General features: G+C 33.3%; 1 protein-coding gene across 2 annotated transcripts; it reads right to left on the bottom strand.

Moving 5' to 3' along the window:
• Positions 1-685: 685 nt before the first annotated feature.
• On the bottom strand, positions 686-25171 carry LOC134247893 (uncharacterized). Of its 2 annotated transcripts, none has more exons than XM_062730306.1 (4): positions 24998-25171; positions 18969-19604; positions 4847-4891; positions 686-4228 (listed from the first exon to the last, which is right to left on the bottom strand). In XM_062730306.1, the coding sequence occupies exons 2-4, from the start codon at positions 19588-19590 to the stop codon at positions 1005-1007; spliced, it is 3891 nt and encodes a 1296-aa protein (XP_062586290.1). In that variant the 5' UTR covers positions 19591-19604; positions 24998-25171; the 3' UTR covers positions 686-1004. The 2 variants fall into 2 exon arrangements, with proteins under 2 accessions (XP_062586290.1, XP_062586283.1); XM_062730299.1 differs by having other exon boundaries at positions 25004-25171.
• Between the last annotated feature and the right edge of the window lie 942 nt (positions 25172-26113).

Here is a 26113-nt window from a genome sequence, read left to right as displayed (position 1 = left end):
TATTGTAAAACAATTTATTTTTGCCAGTAAATATAAGAATGTTCCAAGAATAGATGATGAAGTTGTATTAAAGAGGATCACAGATAGAATTTTGATTGAAAAATTTTTATTGCTGAAGAATTGTAAATATGATGAATATGAAAGGCATTGGCAAAATATTTGTGATACATTGTAAGAAACAGAGTTACATATACAAGCTAATATATACATCTACATCTTATAATTTATTTGAGTGATTTTTTATTTTTTTGTATTATCTCTAACAGAAGAAAGGTTTTTTTTCTTGCTGACCCCTCCCCCCCTTTTCTTTGTCTTTTTTTTTTTCAAAACACCTTTCACATTCTACATGTTCTACAATATATTGTGTGTAGACCCGATGTTACTGTGTACCAATTGATGAAAATTATTTTATATGTACATGTGAAAGTGTTTAAAATAAAATTTAAAAAAAAAAAAAAAAAAAAAAAAAACATAGTGGAGATAATATATGTCGGAGAATTTTTATTCAAATTACATGGTCAAGAATTCAATGCTGTACTTCAAACTCCAAAGTACGAAAGAAATGTACGACCTTCACATATAAGAATTATTGAACAAATTTATGCATAAAATTATCATAGCAAAATCTGTCATACATCGATGCAATTTACAATGAATAACAAAAACGTTTATCATTAGAAAAAATGAATAAGCATGTTCAAAGTACAGTTTAAAAATCAAGCGACTAACTAAAAATAAGTACCTGGTGCATTGATATTCACAATCTCGTTTTTGTCAAGTTATCAATAAATTACAACATGCAAATTGAGCAACATACACATTACATGATGTGGTTAACCAAATACATCATTCAATGAAGAATGAACACTGATAATCATGTACCGTAATATAACAACATATTGCATATTCACGTCCAGGAAGATAAGAAATACTCATTCTAGTAGTATATTTTATTGTACACTATATTGTTGAAATACCCGGTATATGATGTGAAATATATTTAATTACTCAGAATAGCGTCGCACATACTTTTTCATTTCACCGAAACTCTGTTCGGTCCAAGGTACAAAACTTGTGTCGTCTTCTTCTCTGCATAGACTTAATGTGCGCTTTAGGAGTCTCCGTGTCCTCTCTAGAAGAGACAAGCCGTTTTTGTCTACTAAAGTCTTCATACCAACAAAGTCAGGGTTACTGATATACATGCCATTATAAATGGAGTTTTTTCTTCTTAAACGCTCTCGATACATCGTGTAATTCACATTGACATCCGCCCCCGCCTCCACAAGTATCCTCACCTTCTCATCAAGGATCCCCAGCTCCTCTTCTTGATTGTGCTTTGGAAACTGACCAAATCCATCATCAATCAATGTAAACAGAAGAGGTTTCATTTCATAAGAATCGTAATGATACTCCTTTATCCCCAGGTTGGCATCCAGACCCAGATTTAACAGATGTTTCAGTGCGTCACTTTTACTTTCAATGATAGTTCTAAACTTATATTCTAACATATTTGTATCCAGCACTCCTCCTTTTTTAACCACCACATCATCCTTGCTGTCTAACATTACCTCTCTTTGTATTATAACTCGTAAGCAGTCAAACAAATGTAACTTTCGTCTATATGACTCATCGGAACTTTCAGTGTTACATAATTGCTTTATAACTTCAGATTCATTCTTGATTAATGCAATACTAATTGGTGAAAGCCCTTCTTTATCAAGGATAGTTGGGTCTGCACCATAACCATTGACCATCAATTTAACGGGTATCTGAGTTTCAGTGCTAAATAAAAGTAGATTATGTAGGGGTGTTCTCCCTTCCGAGTCCTGTATATTAACACCAGCTCCTGCGTCTAGCAGCTTCTCTACTGTACTCAGGCTACCACCTTTACAAGCCGCTGTCAGTGGTGTATCATTTTCATCTATTAGATTAACATCTGCTCTTGCATCTAGCAGCTTCTCCACTATACTCATATGTCCACCCTTACAAGCCATTGTCAGTGGTGTATAATCGCCACTTTCACACTTTAGATTGACATTAGCCCCTGCGTCTAGCAGCTGTTGTACTACACGTATATCTCCACGCTCGCATGCCATTATTAAGGGCGTTGTTTGAACACTTTCAAGATTGGCATCCACCCCTGCCTCTAGCAAATCTTTCTTAATACTCGATTGGTCATTCTTATATGCGGCTTCAAGTGGTGTTCTGGAATAATATATTCCTAAAGGAACTGGATGATTGACATTAGCCCCCGCCTTTATCAGATCCTGTACTACACCTGCATGTCCCCCACTACATGCTAATGAGAGCGGTGTGTGTGATTCTGCTTGTAGATTCACATCTGCCTTTGCCTTTATTAGTTCCTTCACAACACTCTCATATCCACCTCTACATGCTGTAATTAGTGGTGTAGTACCTTTATTTTGAACTAGAAAAGTGCCACCAGCTCCAGTTACTAACAGCTCCTTCTCTATTCTTACATGTCCACCCTGACACACTTCTCTTAACGAAAATCTGTGAACCATGTTAAGTGTGTCATTATTGATATACCTCAGCAATATTTCAACAGTCCCTAAATCACCACTGGAGCAGCCCAGTACAATTAAAAGGTATTTTTCGGGAATTTCAGTCTCTGTGATGTTCCTAAATAAAACAGGCTCTGTTTGTTTGTTTTCAGTTCGTTTCAAAATATATTGTAAAATCTTATTGTGTCCATAATAAATGACCCAACTGATAATTCTCAAAGCGTATTTAACTTCCCTTTTCTTATTCTCGAATGTTTCCTCTCTGTCCTTCATAAAAAGTTTAGGTAAAATTTCCAACGGTGGTATCAAGCGCCGTTTAATTTTACTCACAACCTCACGCTCTGACAGAAATAAAGACGTCAACTCTGTCTCAGACTTTGTCTTTAAAACATCCTCAAAAGCCTGATACACCTTAGGTTCCTTTAAAACACTGTTCTTAAATACATAATCAAGATCCATATTTTCTATATCCCTGTACAACCGCTCTGCCAGCATTGGATAATGTTTCTCTCCTACTCTGATAAAGAGATCTAATGACTCTACACCAGATTTCTTTTCTTGACTGACTGCAGCATTATTTTCTCCTTGTTCACTTTCTCTACTGCTGACTACATTTTCACTACATGTACTGATTGTAGCATTTTCAATCATTTTTTTATCGTCCATCTTCTGTATTGGAGATTCTTTAACCTTTACATTTTTAGCAATATAATTGCTGCTCATAAATTTTAAGATGAGTTCTGGAAACTGGGAACCAAAATGATGAGCAACATTTTCGAACATGGAATCATAAACAAAACTATACTCAGTACCATTAAGTTTTGTGTATGTGCCCTCCATTTCAGACATTGCAACATCAAAGTTGAAATTATCAGTATGACTGCTGACCTTGCATTTCTTCAGAACGCTTTGTTTTATTTCACTAAAGTCTCGAATAGCCGATTCTTTCTCTGCTTCATCAAGGATTTCCTTCGATAATTTGTTATTGTTCATCATACATAAAACCAAAGAAACATACTGGATTTTGTTTTGTCTTTTCATTTCTTCGAGTTCTTTCAATATGCATGGAACTGGATTTTCAAAAAATGCAGGACCATTTGATTGGAATTTCTTTTCTGATGAAAACAGTTTGCAAAGGTATGGAAACATTTTTGATGCTGATGTCAAACATGCAGGAGACAACAGATCTACATCTATGTTATACATTTTCATTATACATTTTTTGTCAGTATTCGTTAAAGCATTAACATCGTTATGCAACAAAACAATATTATTTTCATCTGAAAAAAATAAACTGGACTCTAATGATTCTCTATACACTGCTTCTCTACACGTCATGAGAGTTTTTGACTTTGTCATTACAGGCTTCACAATTCTATCTTTATAATCCGTCAAAAGATTTAGTTTCGTGTTTTGAAGTCCGAGTACACCTACCACATCATCAATAACAAAAACCTGTGGGTTGTTAGGATCACAGTAGTCCTCTATCTTTCTGATGTCTTTGATTGGTACAATCTCATACCCTTCCTGTTGTAACATGAGGGCGAAGTGACGAGCTGTTACTGTTTTTCCAGCTCCTGGCACACCAACAAATGTCACATGAGTCTGATTCTTCACTTTTTCCAGCATAGACCGAAAGTTGTGAGATTCATAGAAAACTCTGTCATCTTTTTCCCATTGTGAAATATCTTTCTCATGAATCTCTGCAATTAGAAAATTAAATTTACTGTGTGCTATAATAAAATTTAAAATAATGTTTCCTTGCTCCCCTCCAACTCATTTTAAGGGAAAAAAAATCAATTTGTATTAAGGTGGGAAAATATTTTTTTTCTCGGAAAAATGTCAACACATATGTAGATCGAATGAGAAGTTTTAGAAATTTTAAAGAAAAGAAAAATATCTTGATTCCTGGATGTTTAAAAAAAATTGAACTGGGCCATTTCAAGCCAGTAGGTCAGTTGTGGGCAACCAAACTTTTTTTAAAGACGACGTGGTATTTAATAACTTCTATATAAAGTATGACTTTACCTTCATGAACAGCTGCAGAAAGAAGATATTGTAATTCGAAAGTTGTGTGCTTCCATAACAAATCAGCTGGAAGAGGTGCAGTCATAGCAATTTTTTTTTTTAAATTTCAAATTAAAGAGCATAAATACGGAAGTTATTGAAATAACAAGTTTAAGGAGTAAATTCCAGATATTTTTCAGATGCACTTTCAAAGTTTTTTAAGTATTTAACTGCGGTTTGTTTCAATTTTATGATTCTAAACAAAACCTTTGCCTTGCTGTTCTTGAACAGATTTTTGCAAATGACATACGTACCTTTCACTTTGAGGGGGATGGCTTTCCTAAGCTTTGAAACGTCTTCTGAGAAAATAAAGAACAGGACATAATAATGACTGTATTTGACCCCTTATTGAAAATAAAAATCAAAGCTTAGTTCAAAGAATTGTGGTCCTCCACTTTTGGTGTCTTAGTTGGTGGGATGCCACCATTTATAGCATTGTGTCAAATATAAACATCATTTAATTATAATTTTTAAGAAATTTCATTTCTAAAAATAAAGTCAAACATTAAGGTCAATTGGTCCAAAATCATAGCATGCTCTTGTCACAGGTAATGCACAAATCAAAATATAATAGACCTATCTCTTCTCAAACAAAAGTATAAGGAACGATAGCATTTTTGAAAAGTAAGTAAAACTTTAAAATCAAGGTCAGTGGGTGGAATATCATAGTGCTATACAAAAAAGGTTTTCTAAAAGGTTTTATACAGGTGTAAACTGAAAGCACTTTGTTTTCGTTTTTTAAATTCATCCACTAGTGTTTTTTTCTCAAAACGTATGACATCATGATTAGCCACATTGCATAGTGGTTAGATCGTCTGCTCTAGAGTCTTGGATTTATGAGTTCATCCTCACGTCCAATTTCACTGCCGGGATATGGATACCAGTCCTGATGATAAGACTGTATAATTTTAAACCGAGGTCCCCTGTTGGAATAAGTACCTTGAGTGCAGTGTATAGATAAAAAAATGTTTTTTTGGAAATTTTAGAAAAGTGAGTGAACCTCCTAGGTCAACATCAGGGGCCAAATACTAGAGGTGTAAGAATACAGCAATACATAAATCATATTGATTAAGGATATCCAATCCTCAGCCATGGAGGACAACTCCAAAAATCAATATGTAATTTGAAATACATCAACATGAAGCTTGAAAATGACTTTTTTCATGCAACAATTTTCATTTTTTATTCATCTTTATAATATTAAAGGTTTTTGGAAGTCTTAGAAAAGGTCTTATAAAAGTTGACATTTGTACCCTATAAAAGGAAAACAGATTAATACAGTTTTAAAGAAATCAGATTTTCTTGACTCCAGGCTTAGATACCAATGCTTATTAGCGTGATATGAAATACGAAGTGATTTGTAGTGTCTTGCAATGATACCAGAAGTCTTTTACGCTATGTTCTATAGAATATATGAAGTAAATAGAAGACAAAAAATACCAAATAAGTGTAAAAATCATGACAATTTCTCTGAATTCCTGGATACCTATAGTTTTTAACCCTAAAATGTATTTGTTGGTCAATTTGCAATTAGAAATTGTACTGCAGATTTTCACATTCGCCTTTTCTGCAACAATATTGGAGATTTAGCAATTTTCCCTATATATTGATATGATTAACTTTTATCTTTAACTTTAAAGAAATACTGTGGATAAATTAACATTATTTTTTGGATTCAGAGATACTTTTATGACTATTTTTTATTTCTTAAGGTAGTACAAAATACCCCTGGATTTTATTTTTACTAATTTTTAAAAAAAATACTGGAGAAAAAAAAGATTAAGATTACTACATTGACAACAATGAATGACCTCGTAAGAAAAATAACAAGTTTTGGCATGATTACGTCATATTTTGTGAAAAAATCAGAGAATTCTATATGTTGGTCACTTGGGAATTTACATTTTTTTGGAATGTGTTTACGCTATCTAAGTGCAATAAACAAGTATGTAACAGTCTGATATAAAATGCAGTGTAACTGTTGTTCAATAAATAGTAGAGGGCTGATATTTGTTCAAACATATAAGAAGTCTCCGTTCTTTGTGCACTGTAAAGGTCAAGGTCATATCAAGAGGTCAAAGGTCAAATATTTGACGTCATCTACTTAATGCTTTTTTTGCCATTTATTTTTTTTTAATCGCCAAAATATGAGAAACTACCGGTTCAATTTTCTTTATTTTTACACATTTTATTCTGGTACCCATTTAATCATTTTGTTAATTTTTTGCAAAAATTGAATAATACATTTTTTCTTAAGAAAACTTGAAGTGTGGGATATTTACATGTGAATTTTCAATTCCGACGCTGTGTATGCTTTATTTTTACTTAATATATTTCTCAAACGGTCCAGTATCAATATGATTTACTAAGTTAAAGTAACAAAAACGTTGTCTTTAACAAAATTATAAAACAAACATGCAATAGATCAATTTATAATTCTAAAATGAGGATCATTCTCAAGTCGAGTGTCTGATTTCACAATCTTCTTACAGGGGTCTGATTGGGCATATTTCAGACATTGTGGGCAAAATATGTGCGGTTGAATTTCTTTCATATTATATATTAAGAAAGATTTTGTATCCTAGAACAAAATGTCAAAGTTTCAGAAAAATTGAATTTGAGGAAAATATGGCATATCTATTGTGTCTTACCTTAACTGCTAAATTTATACACTTAAATTTTTTATTCCTAATTGTGCCTCCGCCCTATCCCCGGAGGTCATTATTTTGATAATTATGATTTTACAATATCCCAGGATGCTTCCACATATATAAGTTTCAGTTTTTCTGGCCAAATGGTTCCTGAGAAGATTTCTTAATGACCCCACTCTATTTTTGTATTTTATTGATTACCTCCCCTTGTAAAGAGACCTGACATTTTAACAATTTAAACTTCCCATCACCCAAGGATATTTTGTGCCAGGTTTGGTTAAATTTAGCTCAGTGATTCTTAAATGGAAGCTGAAAATGTGAAAAGTTTACAGACGATTGATGAACAGACAGCTAAACAGATGTATTTACAGACGCACAATGGACAGAAAGAGAGCTAGACAGATGGATGGATGACGGACACCTTAGTATCGCATAAGCTCTTCTGGTCTTTGACCACTAGAGCTAAAAATATTGTGCCCAAGATAGGGAATAAATTGCAGACTACTCATCCTTGGCAAAAAAGAATGAATCTGCTTGCATGGCATGTTATACATACATTATGACAAGCATAGGCAATCAGAGGTTACAGAGCTACATCTACAAATAATGTCTTCCAATAGACTTTTATGAGAATCGTTGACTTTTACAATTGATAAATTAAACTGACACTAGGACAGTGTAGGGCCTCTTTTGTGATATAAATATTTAGCTCATCATTTAATTTAACGAAAATTACGGGATTTTTCAAAGCAGATATAAGTTTTCCATGAAGAAAACGACAACAACCATACTCTCAGCCCCCAGCCTTCACGTACAAGTGCCCCTTACATATTTATTATGACCACTAGAAAGGTTTTCTTATCCATTATCAATTCTGTAAATCCGTGGATGATAAAAATTTAAATGTCCAAGTAACAGTCAACTGTAAAGGGCAGTTCTTCTCGTAAAAGTCCAGTAGGGCAAAGTCCCTACTAATAATCAAATAGTGTCAATACTAGATGTTACATTTATGCAATTTTGGTTCAGTTACTTGGGAATGGAATTAAAACTGGTCATTCTTCTTCTGGAATTGCAGCAACTGAGATCTTGACTGGTTCAATGAAACGCTTTTGACAGCCATGCTTGGATTTGTGAAACACATCGCATCATTGTTAAGGCTTGAATAAGGGGGCGGGGCCTAATTTATACGGGAAAAGTATACTATGACGTCACACAAAAATATGACATTTATGTAGACTAGTTCTCATAAAACGTGTAAATGAAATAATTTGAAACGCTGAACAGTATTAGCATAATAAAAAACATTATAACTTATCAATGCATTTAAAAAAGTTGCTAGTTAAATCCCTTGAAGCTGGTTAAAAACTAAGCACTCATTGCGATGAACTTGTAAACATGACGTCATACTGGTAAAAATGACGTACTTCGTGTGCTGTAAGAGGCAAATTGAGAAATTGTTTATCAATGAAAAATGTGTTTTATTATTAAACGAAATATTATTTACAAATTTTAAATAGTCGATTAATACCAAGGTATAGCCTTTATTTAGTGCGATTGTTAATTAACTACAAAGAGAATGTATTTTATTAATTATGTCGTGTTTTATGTACAGGTTACGTATATTTTACATCGAGGTGCCCCATAAAATCGTACTTTCGCAAGGGCATATACTGCATAGATCTGAACCATTTTTTAAATATAGATAAAGGATATATTTCTTAACTTGAAAAGTGCTGCTGCTTTCTTTAAATCGAGGCCGTGATTTTATAAGTACACAAAATATTTGGTAAAATTCTAACTTATTTCGACATTGGCCTATTTACTTAAACATTTGAGTATTAAAACGCGAATTCTATTCAAAGCAGCAGCACTTTTCAAAAACTACAAAGTACACAGAAACAATTAATAGCTTGAATTTTTAATTTCAATTGGGGTATGCCCTTGCGATATTGAAATTTGTTATTGACCTACATTCCGTGTACCTGCTATGCGTTTATCACGTGACTGTCCATCGATGGGACCAAACTCTACACATTACAGAGTATGTTATACTATGCTATTTCCATAAGTATTTAAGTTCTTTGATAATAGAATTACTGAATAAAAATAAATTCAATTTTAAAAATTTCCCGTTTTTTGCACTTTTATTTTCCGTTGATTTCTTATAGTAAGCCATAACAGTGCTGCGATATTCAAAATCACATAGACTCTTTTAAATGAAAGTTCGATCAATGAAGCCTTTACATGATTCTTTCCCATTTTGTATATTACTCAATCGTACAGACACTGAAATCCGGATAAATATAATGAAAAATATTACGATATATATCAGTTGAAAAAAATTCAACAATGTGTTTCACAAATCCAAGCATGGCTGTATAAAGCGGTTATGTAAACTCGGTATAACAGTAGTTAATGGCATGACTTTCTGCGGAAATGTATTTTAAAATGGCAAAAATATATTGATAAATCAGTTATACAAGTTTGAAATAGAAATTTGAAGTAAAGCCACGAAGGTGCAAAATCAGCCTACATTTCTTAGGAAATTTTAACTGAAGTAAAAGAGAAAAATAATGATGAATATATTATCTACTTGTGTTGAGCTCAAAAGGTTTACGTCATATTTTTCATTTGATGACGTAATAATTGAACAGTAAACGTCTAAACACGTGCACTTTGCTGATTTTCAGCAAAATCAACCAATTTAACATCTTTAACTCAAAATTTGACCTTGGCCACAGCCTACGAACATAATAAAATTTATGTCATTAAAAAGAACATGAAAAAGTAAATACATAGGACATATTTTTATTTTGTTCGTCACGTGTGGCCACATCAAAAACTTAACTTTTTTTCCATATAATTCCTCTGAAAACCGACCACCACAGCAGATTTTCTGAAATATCTCATGATATTACCAAAAATGAGACTTGGTCTTGGCTACCTTGGTTAGACTTGGTTACCTTAAAGATTTATCAAAATGAATTGTCTAGTGTGAAATATATATTCGATTTTATGTTGTGGTAGGAAAAAGGAAAACGAAAGCCTTGTGCTTTACAAAATTTTACAGCATGTACCGGCAGTATTGTCGATTTCTTTTTACACCTACCATGGCTGGGAACTAAGACTTTTTCTTGACATAGCTGATTCAGATTAAATTTATTATACTTAAAATTTAGGGGGAAAAATAGTGTATGCTCATTTTATATTTCTTTGTGTGAATTCCTATTTACAACTTGATCCCAACCAATCGGCAATCCTCGGCTGACTCCGCTCCGCTCCATTCAAACGTTATGTGCGAGGTACGAGTCATCCGAGGAACTCCGAGTGTGATCCCAACGCCTCGCCGCCATGGTCACTATGTAATCAAACTTATCAATGGGAGATTACTTGTGAAACATTTCAAGAAGCAAGACCTCATGATGTATGTGACCACAGGAGTCTGAAGTTTTTATCGTCAAAAAAGAAAAAAAAATTAAAAAAAATCCGGAAAAAAATTTTCCTACCCTTAACTAAAAAGTTTTACTTAAGGTTGGATTCTTCTCTGGTTTCTGACTAGATGACACATTGAAAGGATATTTGCTAATTTAGCTTATATATTGAGGTGTAAGGAATTTAAAAGACCATATTTTTCTTTCCTCATCAGAAATGTACAAATTTAAATAGAAATGGTAAACTTCGTTTGAAAACTAACAGTGACTATATTTTTGGCGGAATGGTGGCGTATGAAAATATCTTATTTTCTGCCTCTCAAAACATAACAGAACAATGAATTTAATTATAATTTTTCCACAATCAAAGACTTGGAGAAATGTTCAAATGTAAGTTAAATTAATAATGAGGGACTAAACTTTCAAAATATATAAAATAAATATGATTTTTCAAACAAACTAGAACTTTGTTAGCTTTTAAATGCCTCCTATCAAAGTGCAGATTTGAGCCAAAAATCCATAAAAAAATATTTTTCCTCTCTAAGTAAACGATCAAAACTTTTTGTTTTTGTATCATTTTGTATATTTACAAGACTACTTTGTTATGCGTGAAAATAAGAAAAAGTTAAATATAGGAAGGATATGAAAATAACTAATACATGTATATCTCAAAAAAATTAAGAAAAACAGAGAAAATTCGGATTAGACAATATCCAGTTAAGTACATTTATTTATGTAAATTTGGTAATATCATGCTATAGACCCGATATAGTAATATATTTTTATGCAAGAAGGACAATCATTAAACTTTTGGAATAGAAGTAGGAATCACATGATTGGCAAAATTATTTTTTTTATTCTTAATGTCAAGGAAAAAGATAATGACCTTGACCTAACCTTGCCTCTTTTATAAAACGGTCCAATTTAATTTCATTGTTACTATCACTTACTGATATTGTCTTCTTGATTCTGTGAAAATTTCATTAATATTTAAATATAAGAAATATGAGAAAAATCCTACCTTAAGGGTAGGAAATTTTTTTCCGGATTTTTTTTTTTTTTTTTTTTTGGCCGATAAAAACTTCAGACTCCTGTGATGTGACGAATTATTGAATCTTCCATATTGATCTTAAGTAGGGGAACTTCATATTTATTTATTTATCGAAAAAAGTGCTGTCAACAAATTAATATTAATAATTCCTTTAATTGCATTATATGTAATTCTTGAAATACATATAATTAAACACTGCACATTAGCAATTCATATTGACGTCGTTTTGACGTTACAAAGTTGAGCAGAAATTCCTGACGTTGCATGATTATATACATGTATACGTATTTTCCAATTTAAGATCAAAAGAATAATATATGTGGCAACCCCCGAACAATATTAGGCCTGGGGCCTCCCTTTCTCGGACTCGTCCATGTATGGTATTGGGTCCGTTCACCCTATCAATCTGTTCTCTCTTTCGATCATTGTAAATAATTTGTGTAAAACAGTTACATTATCTATGAAATTAAGTATTAATTGGGGGTCTTGGCTAGATATATATACAAGATGTGATACATATGAGACCATTTAATAATTTAAAAAGTGGGATTCGTTTATAAGTTGCTCAAAATGTAATTTTACTTTTTCCCCTTTTAGTTTTCATTAATTTCATACACTAGTATTCTGTTTGAGTTCAAAGTCGGATGCGTAAAGGTCAGCTCAAATATAGCTAATCTGTAAAAAGGTTTTATAAGTCTACTGCAGTAAAATAGGGAATCCCCAGTTTTCACGTATTTCTTAGTCATGTGATTGTTATATCGGGGGCAGTGGTTTAACTACAATACTTGTCAAGTTAAACTTATATGGAAAAATTTAATGCTAACAATTTGATACTGATGACATAAATCAACAAATTCAGAAATTATTTCTAGGGGAGTAATTTCTTAACAACCTTTAAAAAAACCTATTACGTAGTGGTGGTGAAATTGTTTGAAATCTTTCACTTTTCATACCCATTTCACACGGATTCTCGTTTACCGGAAGGGAGGGGGGCGTAAAAATTTCCTAAGGGGGGTCAAAGGTAACTTTTTTCTTGCTCTAGTATATACATTTAATAGTCTTGCAAAATCCGGGGGGGGGGGGGGTCCCAGACGCCCACTCTAGACCCGCGCATGAATCCGGGTCAGAAGAATCATGTTCAAATCTTAAGAGGGAATACATCATATTGTTTATAATTCTTACAGGCACCGATCCAGGAAAATATTGGGGGGGGGCCCTAACAAAAAAATACTATAGTTAACTATAGTGAAAACTTTGACACTTTGAAAACTTTGATTCACTATAGTGATAACTTTGACACTTTGAAAAACTTTGACGAAAACTTTGATACTTTGAAAAACTTTGGCGAAAACTTTGACACTTTGAAAAACTTTGCCGAAAACTTTGAAACTTTGAAAAACTTTGGCGAAAACTTTGAAACTTTGAAAAACTTTGGCGAAAACTTTGACAATTTGAAAAACTTTGGCGAAAATTTTGACACTTTGAAAAACTTTGGCGAAAACTTTGATACTTTGAAAAACTTTGGCAAAAACTTTGATACTTTGAAAAACTTTGGCGAAAACTTTGACACTTTGAAAAACTTTGGCGAAAACTTTGACACTTTGAAAAACTTTTGCGAAAACTTTGACACTTTGAAAAACTTTGACGAAAACTTTGACACTTTGAAAAACTTTGGCAAAAACTTTGACACTTTGAAAAACTTTGGCGAAAACTTTGACACTTTGAAAAACTTTGGCGAAAACTTTGAAACTTTGAAAAACTTTGGCGAAAACTTTGACACTTTGAAAAACTTTATCGAAATCTTTGATACTTCAAAAAACTTAATCGAAAAATTGGATACTTTGAAAAACTTTATCGAAAACTTGGATACTTCGAAAAACTTTATCGAAAACTTGGATGCTCTAAAACTTTGAAAAACTTTATCGAAAACTATGACATTTTGAAAATCTTTATTGAAAACTTTGATACTTCAAAAACCTTTACGAAATTTTGGATACTTCAAAAAACTTTATTGAAAACTTGGATACTTCGAAAAACTTTATCGAAAACTTGGATGCTTTTAAACTTTGAAAAACTTTATCGAAAACTTTGACACTTTGAAAAACTCTATTGAAAACTTTAATACTTCAAAAAACTTTATCGAAATTTTGGATACTTCGAAAAACTTTATCGAAAACTTGGATACTTTGAAATACTTTATCGAAAACTTGGATCCTTAAAAACTTTGAAAAAGTTTATCGAAAATTTGACACTTTGAAAAACATTATCGAAGTCTCTGATACTTTGTAAAACTTAATCGAAAACTTGGATACTTTGAAAACTTTGGCGAAAACTTTGACACTTTGAAAAACTTTATCGAAAACTTTGAAAAACTTTGACGAAAACTTTGACACTTTGAAAAACTTTGGCGAAAACTTTGACAATTTGAAAAACTTTGGCGAAAACTTTGACACTTTGAAAAACTTTGGCGAAAACTTTGATACTTTGAAAAACTTTGGCAAAAACTTTGGCGAAAACTTTGACACTTTGAAAAACTTTGGCGAAAACTTTGACACTTTGAAAAACTTTGGCGAAAACTTTGACACTTTGAAAAACTTTGGCGAAAACTTTGACACTTTGATTTACTATAGTTAACTATAGTTAACTATAGTTAACTATAGTTAACTATAGTATTTTTTTGTTAGGGGGGGCAGGGAACCCTGATCGAAGATAATTTTCCAACCCAAAAATTTCTTGACAAGCTAAAAAATGTGTGTGTGTGTGAGGGGGGGGGGGCTTTGACTTTTAAAGCTTCATATCTTCAGGGACGTAGCATCCGGGGGGGCCAGGGGGGCCTGCCCCCCCCCCCCCACTTTTTTCACCAACATAACTTTTACTATAGTAAATGTTCATTGATAGGATGAATTGGCCCCCCCACTTTATAAATATAGTATATTGATAGCAAGGATTGTAAGGAAAAAATTGGAATTGATAGTAAGTTGGTTTTGAAAAAGTTGGCCACTACCCCCCCCCCCCCCCCCCCCCCCCCCCCCCCCCCCCCCCCCCCCCCCCACGAAATAGGATTTTCGAGTTTGGGCAACAACTTATAATTTTCGGTTTTTTTTTTTTTGCTTGTCAACTGTTTCAGGTGAGTAAAAAAAATTCTCAGGTTGGCTCCCCCACTTTCAAAAACGATGCTACGTGCCTGATCTTTGACTTTTACTACCAATTTCACATATTTTCAATGAAAAAAAGAATAAGTGAAAGCCACTGGGAAGACTAGTAAATTTACTGTCCATACAATCACTACCTTAATAGAAAAATTGGGTAGATTTACTAGATAACATTAGTAAATCTAAACATTCATTAGTAACTTTCACTAAGTATTTAAGTATCTTTACGACCACTACACCACTTTTCACTATCTTAGCTAGTAAACAGAATGATAACTAATCACTGTCCATACAATTACATACTACTTTAAAAGTAGTTTAACTATGTAATTCTCTCAGTGATCTGTATTTTTACGTAGGGGTCAAAGATCTCTTTTAATTGACTGTATATACATTTTCAACTTCGCTAATTCCAAGGGAGTGAGAAGATCTAGACAGAATATCACTGATGCACGTACATGGAATTGCCCTTGGTATTTGGTTAGAAGGCAATAAATCTGGTACACATATATGTACACATTTATTGGGCATTTTAAAATCAAAATCTTACATCATTCAACCGCATAAAAATACATGAAACTATGAAATCATTTCAATGGTCTGTATTAATTGATAGCATCAATCAATACTACCAGGAGATGTTTGTTCGTATGTTTTGTCTATCAGGAGACAAGATCCAAGACAGGATTCTTCTTAGTTCCCGCCTGCAGGTAGCAATTACAATAACAGTTGGATGGGGGGAGGGCTACAGCTGGGGTCACTATCAACTACCAAAATTTCCTCAAAAAGCAAAAAAAAAAAAAAATTCATCAGACGTATTACCAATGGACACAAGCATATACTTCCTATCTTTTCTAAAGTATTTTATTTGTCGGCAAGATTAAGGAGGGGGGGGGGGGGGGGCAAGGTTCAAGATTAATTGCTCGCTTTGCTCTTTGGTGCACGGAAATGTCATTATTTCTGTCTATTATGTTGCACTATTTCGTTGGATACGTCTGGGAAACTGCTTAAAACTTAAAAAGTGTATTCAAAGTGTATAACGACCTGATAAATGACGTCTTCAGCCTGCTTTTTATTTAATTTCATAATATACATGTATGTTATTTCTTCTATACATATTCTCAGGTGAAACCTTCTGGATTCCTTTTTCCTTTTATAAAAATTAATTATTTTTGTGAATTTGGATTCTCACAATAGGAAAATACTAAGTGGAATAAAGTCTTTAACATCATTTATTTAAGAAAAAAAATGTTTTTTAATGAAAATTGACATCATCTAAAAAATTGCTAAAATTCAAGCTTTGTACACGTGCACTTTCTTTTTTCACCACAAAAACAACACAACGCCCACCTCACCATCCCCGGCTAAAACACTTGATAGAATATTCAATATTATTCTAATTCTGCTATTGTGAATTATTTTCCATCAGTGTAAATTTGTTACCTCTTATAAATAATTTCAACGTCATGTATTTAACGTGTTTAACGTCAACGTCATGACGTCATAGTATTTCATTCGAAAAAAAACAATGCTTATTTCAAACACATGTAAAAAGAAAACTATATAAGATATAGTTAAAAAATAAACTGTTTTACAACATACACATACTAGACTATCATGCCACAAAAATTCATAAACGTTGAATACGGTGCGGATTTTGATGCTTCGTGGCTCTTGTTCTTTTAAGGTGCACGGTCCTATACAATTTCCTAGATTAATCTAGTGGCCATGCTTGGATTCGTGCATATGAAAACGACTTTATGCCAATTCAACGTGGGCGATTTTTAGAAAGGTACTTGGACACAGATTTAAAGTTAATATTTTCTCTGTAATATATTACGACTTACCGTATATATTTCAATAGCATTCACACAAACATTAATTAAAAATCTTATTTCAAATTTCAAATTTTTTGGCGGCTTTGATTGAATCTTCCTTGCACTTTTACAAATTTTAATTTTATTCTTAATAATAAGGAAAATTGGCAATTGTGTTGTGTTTAAATGAACGAGAGTCAAGACGCCCATGGGCCACATCGCTCACTTGAGAAGCTTTGAGCATTCCGTTCTTTACCAGATTTCACCCTTTTAATACGTATTGAAACCCAATCCTACCTCACTGATAATAATTTAGACAATTTGAAATCTACCATAGGATGCTTTGATTCCCCATTGTAAAACTTTTAGTTTCAGCTTTGCTGGCCCAGTGGTTCTTGAGAAGAATATTTTAAAAGATTTTTCCTAAATATTTATATGTAAAACTTTGATTCAACATTATGGCCCCGCCCAACCCCAAAGGGTCATGATTTGAATACTTTAGAATCTACACAACCCCAAATTTATGTGCTTCCACATAAATTTAAGCTTTTCTAGCCCAGTGGTTCTTGGGGAGAAGATTTTTAAAGATTTTTCCTATATATCTTAATGCAAAAATGCCATTCTTCATTGTGGCCCCGTCCTGCCCCTGGGGGTCATGATTTTAACAATTTGGAACTTACACTACCCCAGAAGCTTCCACATAAGTTTCAGCTATTCTGGTCCAGTGGTTCTTGAGTACAAGATTTTTTTAATGACCCAACCCTTTTTTGTCTTTTCTTGATTATCTTCCCTTGTGAGGGGACTTGGTCTTTATTTCAACAATTTAAAGTTTCCTTTATCCAAGGCTTCTTTGTACCAAGTTTGGTCAACATTGGCCCAGTGGTTCTTGAGAAGAAGTCGAAAATGTGAAAAGTTTACAAACGGACAGACAGCTAGACGGACGGACGACGGAAAAAATGTCAGCCTTCAGCTCAGGTTAGCTAAATTTATGAATACTATAATCCAGAAAATTCAGAGTATACATGCTGAAAGCAAAACAAACACACAATATATTGTCAGTCCATGCAGTAGTGGAGAGCAGACTTTAACGATTGAACGCACCCGGTGAATTGTAAACATCAAAAATAACGGAGCTCCTGTCGTGTTTACAAAAACTGTGTACATAACACGAATGTGTTCGATTGCTAAACTCTGTACACAACACTATCTCGGAATGACGATACTTGTGAAGGAATTTTGCTTTCTAACATTTCTACTCTGAATAAATTTATTTTTCTGGATTAAGATTTTAATATTTATCATTAATACACAACAAGATTACCACTAAGGATTAAGAATAAAGTTAAAATTTGTGAAAGTGCAAGGATGTGTCAATCAAACCAACCAAATAAACTGATGTTTTAATAACTTTTAAATGAAAGGAGATTTTTAATTAATTTTTGTGTGAAGTGCTTTTTAAAATATATGTCATAGTATCATAGAGAAATTATAAGCTTTAAATCTGTGTCCAAGCAGTACCTTTAAAGGTTTAAAACTAATAGGGTTTTGAAATAAATTACAATCGGGAATCAATTCGGACTGCAGTTGTTCCTAAACAATCAGAAAACTATGACGCCCGGATACTAACAACATTTCTGAAATTGAAAAGAAAAATATTCCCCTACCTACCGACCAAAACGTATTAAGACTGAGTCGGCTACGCCAAACCAACAATATTTAATTGAGATTAAGTTTTTACCTTAAAAAAGATATCAAATGGAAACATCTTGTAATTGGATTTAGCTCTGAGCGCATTAGAAAAATTGTATCACTAAACGCACCCATCTCTTATGTTGCCTATATAATTTACAGGTATGAGATGTATTGTCTACTTAATTCCTTGGATGAAACTAGCTATCACATTTTTAATCATGTTAAATCTTCATTTTTTTCTATGCCTACATTTTGAAAAAGTTAAACACTCTAGTATACTACAGACTTTTTAAAAATTTTGCATAGAATAGTAGTTTTTCTGATAACATGTTTCAATTGTAAGGTCACACTGTCTTATGTTTGTACTGTAATTTCTCTGTTATATATAATTCACTGTTTGTTGGTATTATGAAATGAACATAAAATTATCAAAAAAAAAAAAAAATTATAAATACTTACCTTCAATCTTTTCTACTTTTCCTGTAACAGAGTAGAACAACATTTTAAGATAATTTTCTAGGCAATTATTGAATACTTTTCATTTTTTTTTCTTGTTTTGAAGTAAGTAGTAGTAATATTTACCTTCTAAGTCAAGAACGATTTCTCGTGTTGATGCATCTTCTTTAGCTTGTTTCCGCAACTCTTCTATGTAATAAAGATCACGAACAGGGTCCATTGTCTCCTTTTCCAAGAAATGCAAGCCTCTTACATATTGGTTTCGGTTGTTAAGGAAAGAATCAATGTCCATAACTGCTGCTCTGATGGTGGACCAGACTTTGTTGAAATCAACATTGGAAAGCATGGGACTAGATGAATGAACACACTGATTTCTGGTAATACGAATTCTCTCAATGTTGGCAGAAAGACATCGGTCTGTAGGGTCTGGATCATTTCCCCAGCCATTGCTATGTGGTGGTATACAACAGATGTTTCTAAGTAGTATGTACAATAAGGAAATATCCATATCACTATAGTTTCCGGAGTAGCTACTGCCTCTGGGTATAATTAAATTCATTTGTGGTGTTGTCAGACGGGGAAGACTACTTATCTTTTGTTTAATGACCTGTGGGAATCTTGACGGTGGTACAAAGTGAAGTAAAACATCCCTCAGTTGATCTGTACATGGACCTAAGAAAAGTCGACAGGCTCTACAGGCATTCGTTGTCTCCTCTGTGGACGCGTAAGGGGAGGCTGCCATAGCCATTATTTAATGCCTCTCTGAAAAGAAATTCAAATGCAATTTTCGCTTTTAAAAGAATGAATTCTTACATGAAGAGTTTTCTTTATGTAAAGTATCTGGGCTTTAAAATCATAAAGCTATGCGGGTTTGTTAAGGCAGCACACTGATCAGATCAGAATTCGGCGAATTAGCACTTTTTTTTAATATGTAACACTAATAAATCGGAAAAGTGATGGATAAAACATTTGCTACCATCATGCATTCCATATACATCAATGGGGTTTATATTACAAGAAGCACTTCACCACGACGTCACCACGTGACATCTATAATTAGAAAATATGCCTTAATGAAAAAAGTGAAAAAAAAACACTACCTTTGGAATAATTAATTTCAATTTGTAATACTAGTAATAGTTATGTAAAAAATCTTTTTTTTACATTTTGTTCATAAGATAAAAAATTTGCATCACTTCCCGATAACCATACGATTCTAGCAGCACGATCTAAAAACAATAGAATGAGAAATTAAAGCTGACATGAATTCTTAAAACGCAACATTTTCATCTATGTACGACTTGTTTCATACCAACGATAGCCGTATTCCGCCATATTTCTTTCAGATACCTTGTCTCATTGTAACGATGTATACCCCAATGCGCTCGTTACAGTTCAATGATTTTTTGGTTTGCGTATCGACTTGTGCACATCTCCGATGGTAAAGCATATATGAGATCACATAAGGATATCAAGACATTTCAAAACCACAATAAACAAAATAATAATCATATTTCTGAATAATTATTGATTTGAATCAAAAGAAAAGAAATGCAAGTTTGGTGAGAAATTTAGATGCACGAGTACGTATTTTTACAGTGCGACAATTTATGCAGAATAAACTTGAAATAAAAAGCAGTTAAATCTGCAACACATTTAGAAATTATTATTATTTGAATGGCGTAAAACAACCAACGTCTTTGATTTGCAGCCCCTATGCAATTGGTGCATATCGAGAAAACGCCTCGAACGCTGTAAACGTACCCATGTACCTGGTAAAAAGGTTACTGCATCGGTTCGAAGATGTGCACAAGTCAAGTGATATACACCCTGAATTCCATTTATTGAAATATGCATCACAATAAAGAAATAAACTCCGTAAAAGCTCAATAGTAAACACACTGTCATTACTCCGTACAGACAAGCACGTCGATACACCTAGTCCGTGCTAATCATATTTTGGTCAGGGAAAATATCACAAGTGGAAAGAGAAGTTATTTGGTTTTTGCGCGGCTGAAGGGGGGGGGGGGGGGTTATAACTGCTGTTCAGAAGCTATAATTGTTAATTTTATTACATGTAGTTATAATATACATTATAATCAAAGTCATGTATATAGTCTGCAGTTGGTTTGCGTCGCAAAATTCATTTGTCAATTATCATGATTATAACTGATAATTGTAGTACTAATCTCAAATCTAAACCAAGTAATTTGATGTACGGCAATTATTTACTTCAAATCTTAAAAGCAATGACCCAGAATATTTTTTTTATGTGTATATAGATCTATACGTTCTTTAACACACAAACACACGAAGAAATGCCATCCACTGTTCAGATTGACATTTAGGCATTTGATTTTTTATGCGGGGTGGGGGGGGGGGGGGGGCGTGCAAAAATAATTGACATGACCGTTATCAAAATATTCTTGGAAGACGGACATCTCTGCCGAATTCAATTTTGAAAATTTTATTTTTAAATGTGTCACACCGACCACAATGTATGTGCATTTTGAGGTATGTATAAATGTTTTATAATTATGGTGTTATAGAGAGGCTTTTGAGATTTCACTATCCTTGTCTGATAGTGTAGGTACTTTTTTTATATTTAAAAATTATCTCTGTAGGAGTATTTGGGAGATAATTCTAAAAGCTAAGATACGAAGTCTTGACACTGGTTGAATACGGATAATTTTATTTACTAATTGTATATTGAACTAACTCTCTCTCTCTCTCTCTCTTTCTCTCTTTCCCTCTCTCTGTAACCATCTGTAACCATCTCTTAGGACAATAATAGGTATAAGATCCTACGCACTTTGTGCCGTCCATTTATTAATCCTTAGGACAGATCAAGAGTTTTTGAACTAGAGGTATTGTGAGCAATGAGCTCACTAAATGATACCCCCGCCGCCCATATGGTTATAAGAGGATTTGCAGATAGGAGATGGGTATCCTAAAGCGTAGCAGACCTACGGACGGACATAACTATTACTATATACCCTCCCACTTTTCAAGCGGGAGATAAAATAAACGTGAAATATACATCACAGGAATGGGTACATCGGGAACTTTCTCAAATACCTTCTCAAACGCATTGGCGTCGGAAGCAAATTGAAAGTGGGGGGGGGGGCTAAGTGCAAAGAAATTTTTTTATACATTCAAAATATCTGTCAAGCTTAAAAAAAGGGGGAATGTCCTTTTCCTAAACACAAATCTCCTATTTCGTGTGGGGGAAAGGGGGGTGGGGGTGGGGTGGGTTCGAACTTCAGTAACAAATTTTTTCTCCAAACACCAACACATTCCTCTTTTTTAACTTATACTGCGACTTGTCTGTGAAAAGCGGGGGGATGGGGAGGCTAAACCTACGCAGCAATATTCAATGTCTATACTAAGTATATATTTGTAACCCCCCCCCCCCCCCCCCCCCCCCGGTTCCGACACTTCAATGCTGAACCTGGACAAGAAACAAGAGATTTTTTAAAAAGCTAATTGTAGGTAGAATGTGGATTTCTCACGGGGAGTTTCCTCTCTCTTTTTATCTGTTTTTTCTAGTAATCATTAATTACTTATGTCTAGAAATTTAATTCACATTAAATTATCATTTCGTTATTATTGTACCACAGAATCAAACTAGTTTATTATACTCCCCGCAACAAGTTGCGTGAGGTAACATGTTTTGGACCCATCAGTCAGCCCTTTTTTTTTGGGGGGGGGGGGGCAGCGCAACTTCTTATAAACTAATGCACAGAGTTTTGTTGAACTATGCTGATATTCATAGGAGTCAATGTGTCTGTATTTGTACACCACCAGGAAATTCCGAAATCTTTATTTTTTCGGGAATTTCCGCACTTTTACATTTAGATTTTGGCCATATCTTGAATATAAAGATGAGCAGTTTGTCAGCACAATTCCTCATAAACCGGTGCATATAATTTCGTCAAACTTAGCAGATAATTAGGACACAACGTGTATAGATGTGCATATTACAAGGAAATTACGATTCCTTTATTTTTTCTGTGAATTTCAGCACTTCGACTTTTGTGGGAGCGTGGGGTATGTGACTTTACTCACTTTTTCTTTCATTGTGCATAAAATTATAAATAACTTTAAATCAAATTATATTTTGTCTAATAAAGCCAATACACAGTATTTATTTGATTATATTTGATCATAAAGAAATCCCATCTGTTTCAGACGTTTTTCTTAAAATGTTTTTATGAGAGGATATGCATGTTCTATCCCCCCCCTTCACAGGAAAATATCTTCATATCTTCAAAAGTTGAATGATTCGTAATGATGCATGCTTTATTATAAATTTGATGAAGTTAAACCATGTTTTAAAATTTTTATTTACACCATTTACAGACAAGAGTAATGTTTATTCTTGAAAAAAAAAATTATTTGCATTTTCTTCAGTCAACTCCACGGCGCTTTCAACCTTTGATATTTTCCCTGAACAAATAAAATGATCGGCATGGACCACGCGTGTCCAAGCAGTTTTTTTTACTGTTGAGTTAGCAATGGATAACATGATTTCTGAGATGCATTTTTCAATAAAAGTAAAATAGGATAATTCTTTCGACATGTGCACATCCCTGTAACGATAGCAGTATATATTCAGGTAAATATTTCTATCACTGCATTTGACGCGTTTTCTCGACTGACCTGCATGGAATTTTTGCTCTACTTGAATGTTTTCCATGTAAGTGTATTTTCTATATTGCAGCAAATGGATTCAAAAATAATTTTATTCTCGGTATGATAGTTCTAGTTTTTGTTGAATTTTTACTTTTCAACCATGTATTGCATGGTCAGTTTATGGACTCCTCTTAAAACTATGATCTCGGAGATGTGCACATGTCGACAGCCGGGATAGAAAATCACTCAAGTGAAACAGTTCTAAAAGGCTATATATAGCAGGTACAAGTGGCCAAAAATGTTCGATTAAATATGGCGGAATCGAAGAAATATGGCGGACAAAGGCGTACAGGAATGAAGTAAGTCGTACAAAGATGAAAAATGATGCCTTTTTAAGAGTTCATGTCAGCTTTAAGATAGAAATAAAAATTAAGTTTTGAATTAACGCGGCGTAGTGTTGAACTTTTGCATCTTTTTTTGTAACGAATGACAAAGGAAAGACTGGTCAGCAAATAAACACACTGTCTGCTTTTAGTGCACAAAGAAATTGTAGAATTGTAGATATGAAAGGTCCATGTATGCTCTGCTCCTGTTTTGTATTGGTTATGGACTTTCGATATCAAATAATGATTGTTATCTCCAAATGCTTCATGTACCTCCAAAAGTAAATAAAATTATCAAATTGCAGACATTAGAATTGCATTACATATTCCATTTTAATTAAAATCTCAGTGAACTAAAAAAAATAATGCTAAGACATAGCCTGTTAAGTTTCTTCAGTGTTTTGTTAATTTTCATATTAGTTGGTTAGGTGTTATTGTATTGGATGTTTCAATATTAAGAAATTTGTATTGTTTTGTATTTAAAGTAAATCTCAAAATCTTGACCTTTTATTATGGGCATAGAAATATAGCACTTCAAAGTTCAACTTTCATTTCTCAGAAACTTAGAAACGTTGAGAAAAAATAATTTACTAACATTTTAAATTACAATACACAAATCCTCTGTATTTTCTATCCTGGTTATGCATATACAATTCAATGAAACGGAATAAGTACTCAAGATTGACTTATGACCTTGGATATTATTTCCTATATCTTATGTATGTATGTTTTAGGTAGAGCATCGATGAACATCAAAAATAATCTTTCTTTCATATAGAAAGTATTTGTATGTACAGAAAAAAGAGAATTTTTTTTCTTTTGAAAAAAAAAGATATATCATTATCTAAAGTTAGAAGACTAGCCACTGTACAAATATTTACGTTTTTACGTAACTACTGAATGCTCCGTCGAACTAATAATATAAGAGGGTCCATGGCTGAAGTGACTGGTCAATTAATACCGCCTCTAGAATTCAAAGGTTGTCCGTGCCCTGATTTCAAATTTCTATTGTTTATAAATGTTTATGATATCAATCATTGTCCGTTATTTTCAGTTTGTAAGTTTTCTAACTTAAGTAGTGAAAGTTAAATACAGTAAAGATATAGTTGAATGGAAATGAAAAGTATAAAACTGTACCTTAACCTTAGGTTTTGAAAATCTCCAATCAGGTTAAAGCTGTGGATTCTTTTGCATTTGTTCATTGATTGTTACTACTTAATGATGTCAATTCAGGGACTCATTAAGGCACATTGCTTTGAATATAAATTTAATTAATCTTATATTTACTGGAGTACACATACACACAGTGAAATTAATTTGGAAAGTTTGAGTGTTTATTCATTTGAGGAAGTACCGTTCACGGTAGCCTAGTGGTAGAGCGTTCGCTTCGTGATCGGGAGGCCCGGGTTCGATTCTCGTTTCCGGCGCTGCGTCAAACCTAAGACGTAAAAATAGGTAGCAACTGTTCCTTCGCCAAGCGCTCGGCATCAGAAGTGAAAGTCGCGGGTCTTTCGGATATGACCTTAAAAACGTAGGTCCCGTGTCACGGTAGGCGCTGGCACGATAAAGCTCACTGCTCAAGGGCCCTGAGTGCCGAGTATAGGTCTAAATTTGAAGCCCTTCACCGGCATACGGTGACGTCTCCATATGAGTGAAAAATTCTCAAGAGGGACGTAAAACAATATACAATCAATCAATCAATAATTTTAGGAAGTAAAGTGTTATTAACAAAGCTAGGTTTACTAGAAATATATCCTCGTCATTACTTAACCTTTTCTTTGGATGTTTAAGGTAAAAATGAACTCGGGCAACGAAAATTTTAAGTAGGGCGTAAGTTTCCGTGAAACTCGTTTTTTTACATATAAGGAGATTATTCTTTCTTCTCTGAATTGTCTCTTTTTTAGTCATCTCAAATTCATTCAATAAAAGAAAAAAACAAATAATATTTTGTCATGGAATTAGCTTGGACTACTGTGATTTTGTTAACTTGTGTAGTATATTCCTGAGAATGACGTACATATCACATGGAGTATCACATGCTTTTGATAAAGACATTTACGAAAATGTTTCGTAGTAACTAATTTATGATGACATTAGATCATCAATCATTACACTTATATGAAATTAAATCATTTTAATAAATTTCATCTAAGAAAAGCTAATTATTACAATAATCGAGGAAATGTTGCCTAGAAATATACACAGCTAATTGTGCCTCGTACGTGTAACATATGGTTGCACATAACACATGTA

This window comes from Saccostrea cucullata, unplaced genomic scaffold (assembly GCF_032062105.1).
Source record: "Saccostrea cucullata isolate Sc308-1 unplaced genomic scaffold, CSIRO_AGI_Scuc_v1 ctg1520, whole genome shotgun sequence".
In the NCBI taxonomy this organism is placed as follows: Eukaryota; Metazoa; Mollusca; class Bivalvia; order Ostreida; family Ostreidae; genus Saccostrea; species Saccostrea cuccullata.
Note: the sequence above shows the minus strand (reverse complement) of the source record. Positions and strands in the feature narration are given on the sequence as shown.

Excerpts from the sequence above, each read along its gene's own strand:
- LOC134247893 (XM_062730306.1), bottom strand. The coding sequence starts at position 19,590 with ATGGCTATGGCAGCCTCCCCTTACGCGTCCACAGAGGAGACAACGAAT. Across the intron at positions 4,892-18,968 it reads AATCGTTCTTGACTTAGAAG|AAGACGTTTCAAAGCTTAGG; the intron begins GTAAATATTACT and ends TTATTTTCTCAG. Across the intron at positions 4,229-4,846 it reads CATCCCCCTCAAAGTGAAAG|AGATTCATGAGAAAGATATT; the intron begins GTACGTATGTCA and ends TTCTAATTGCAG.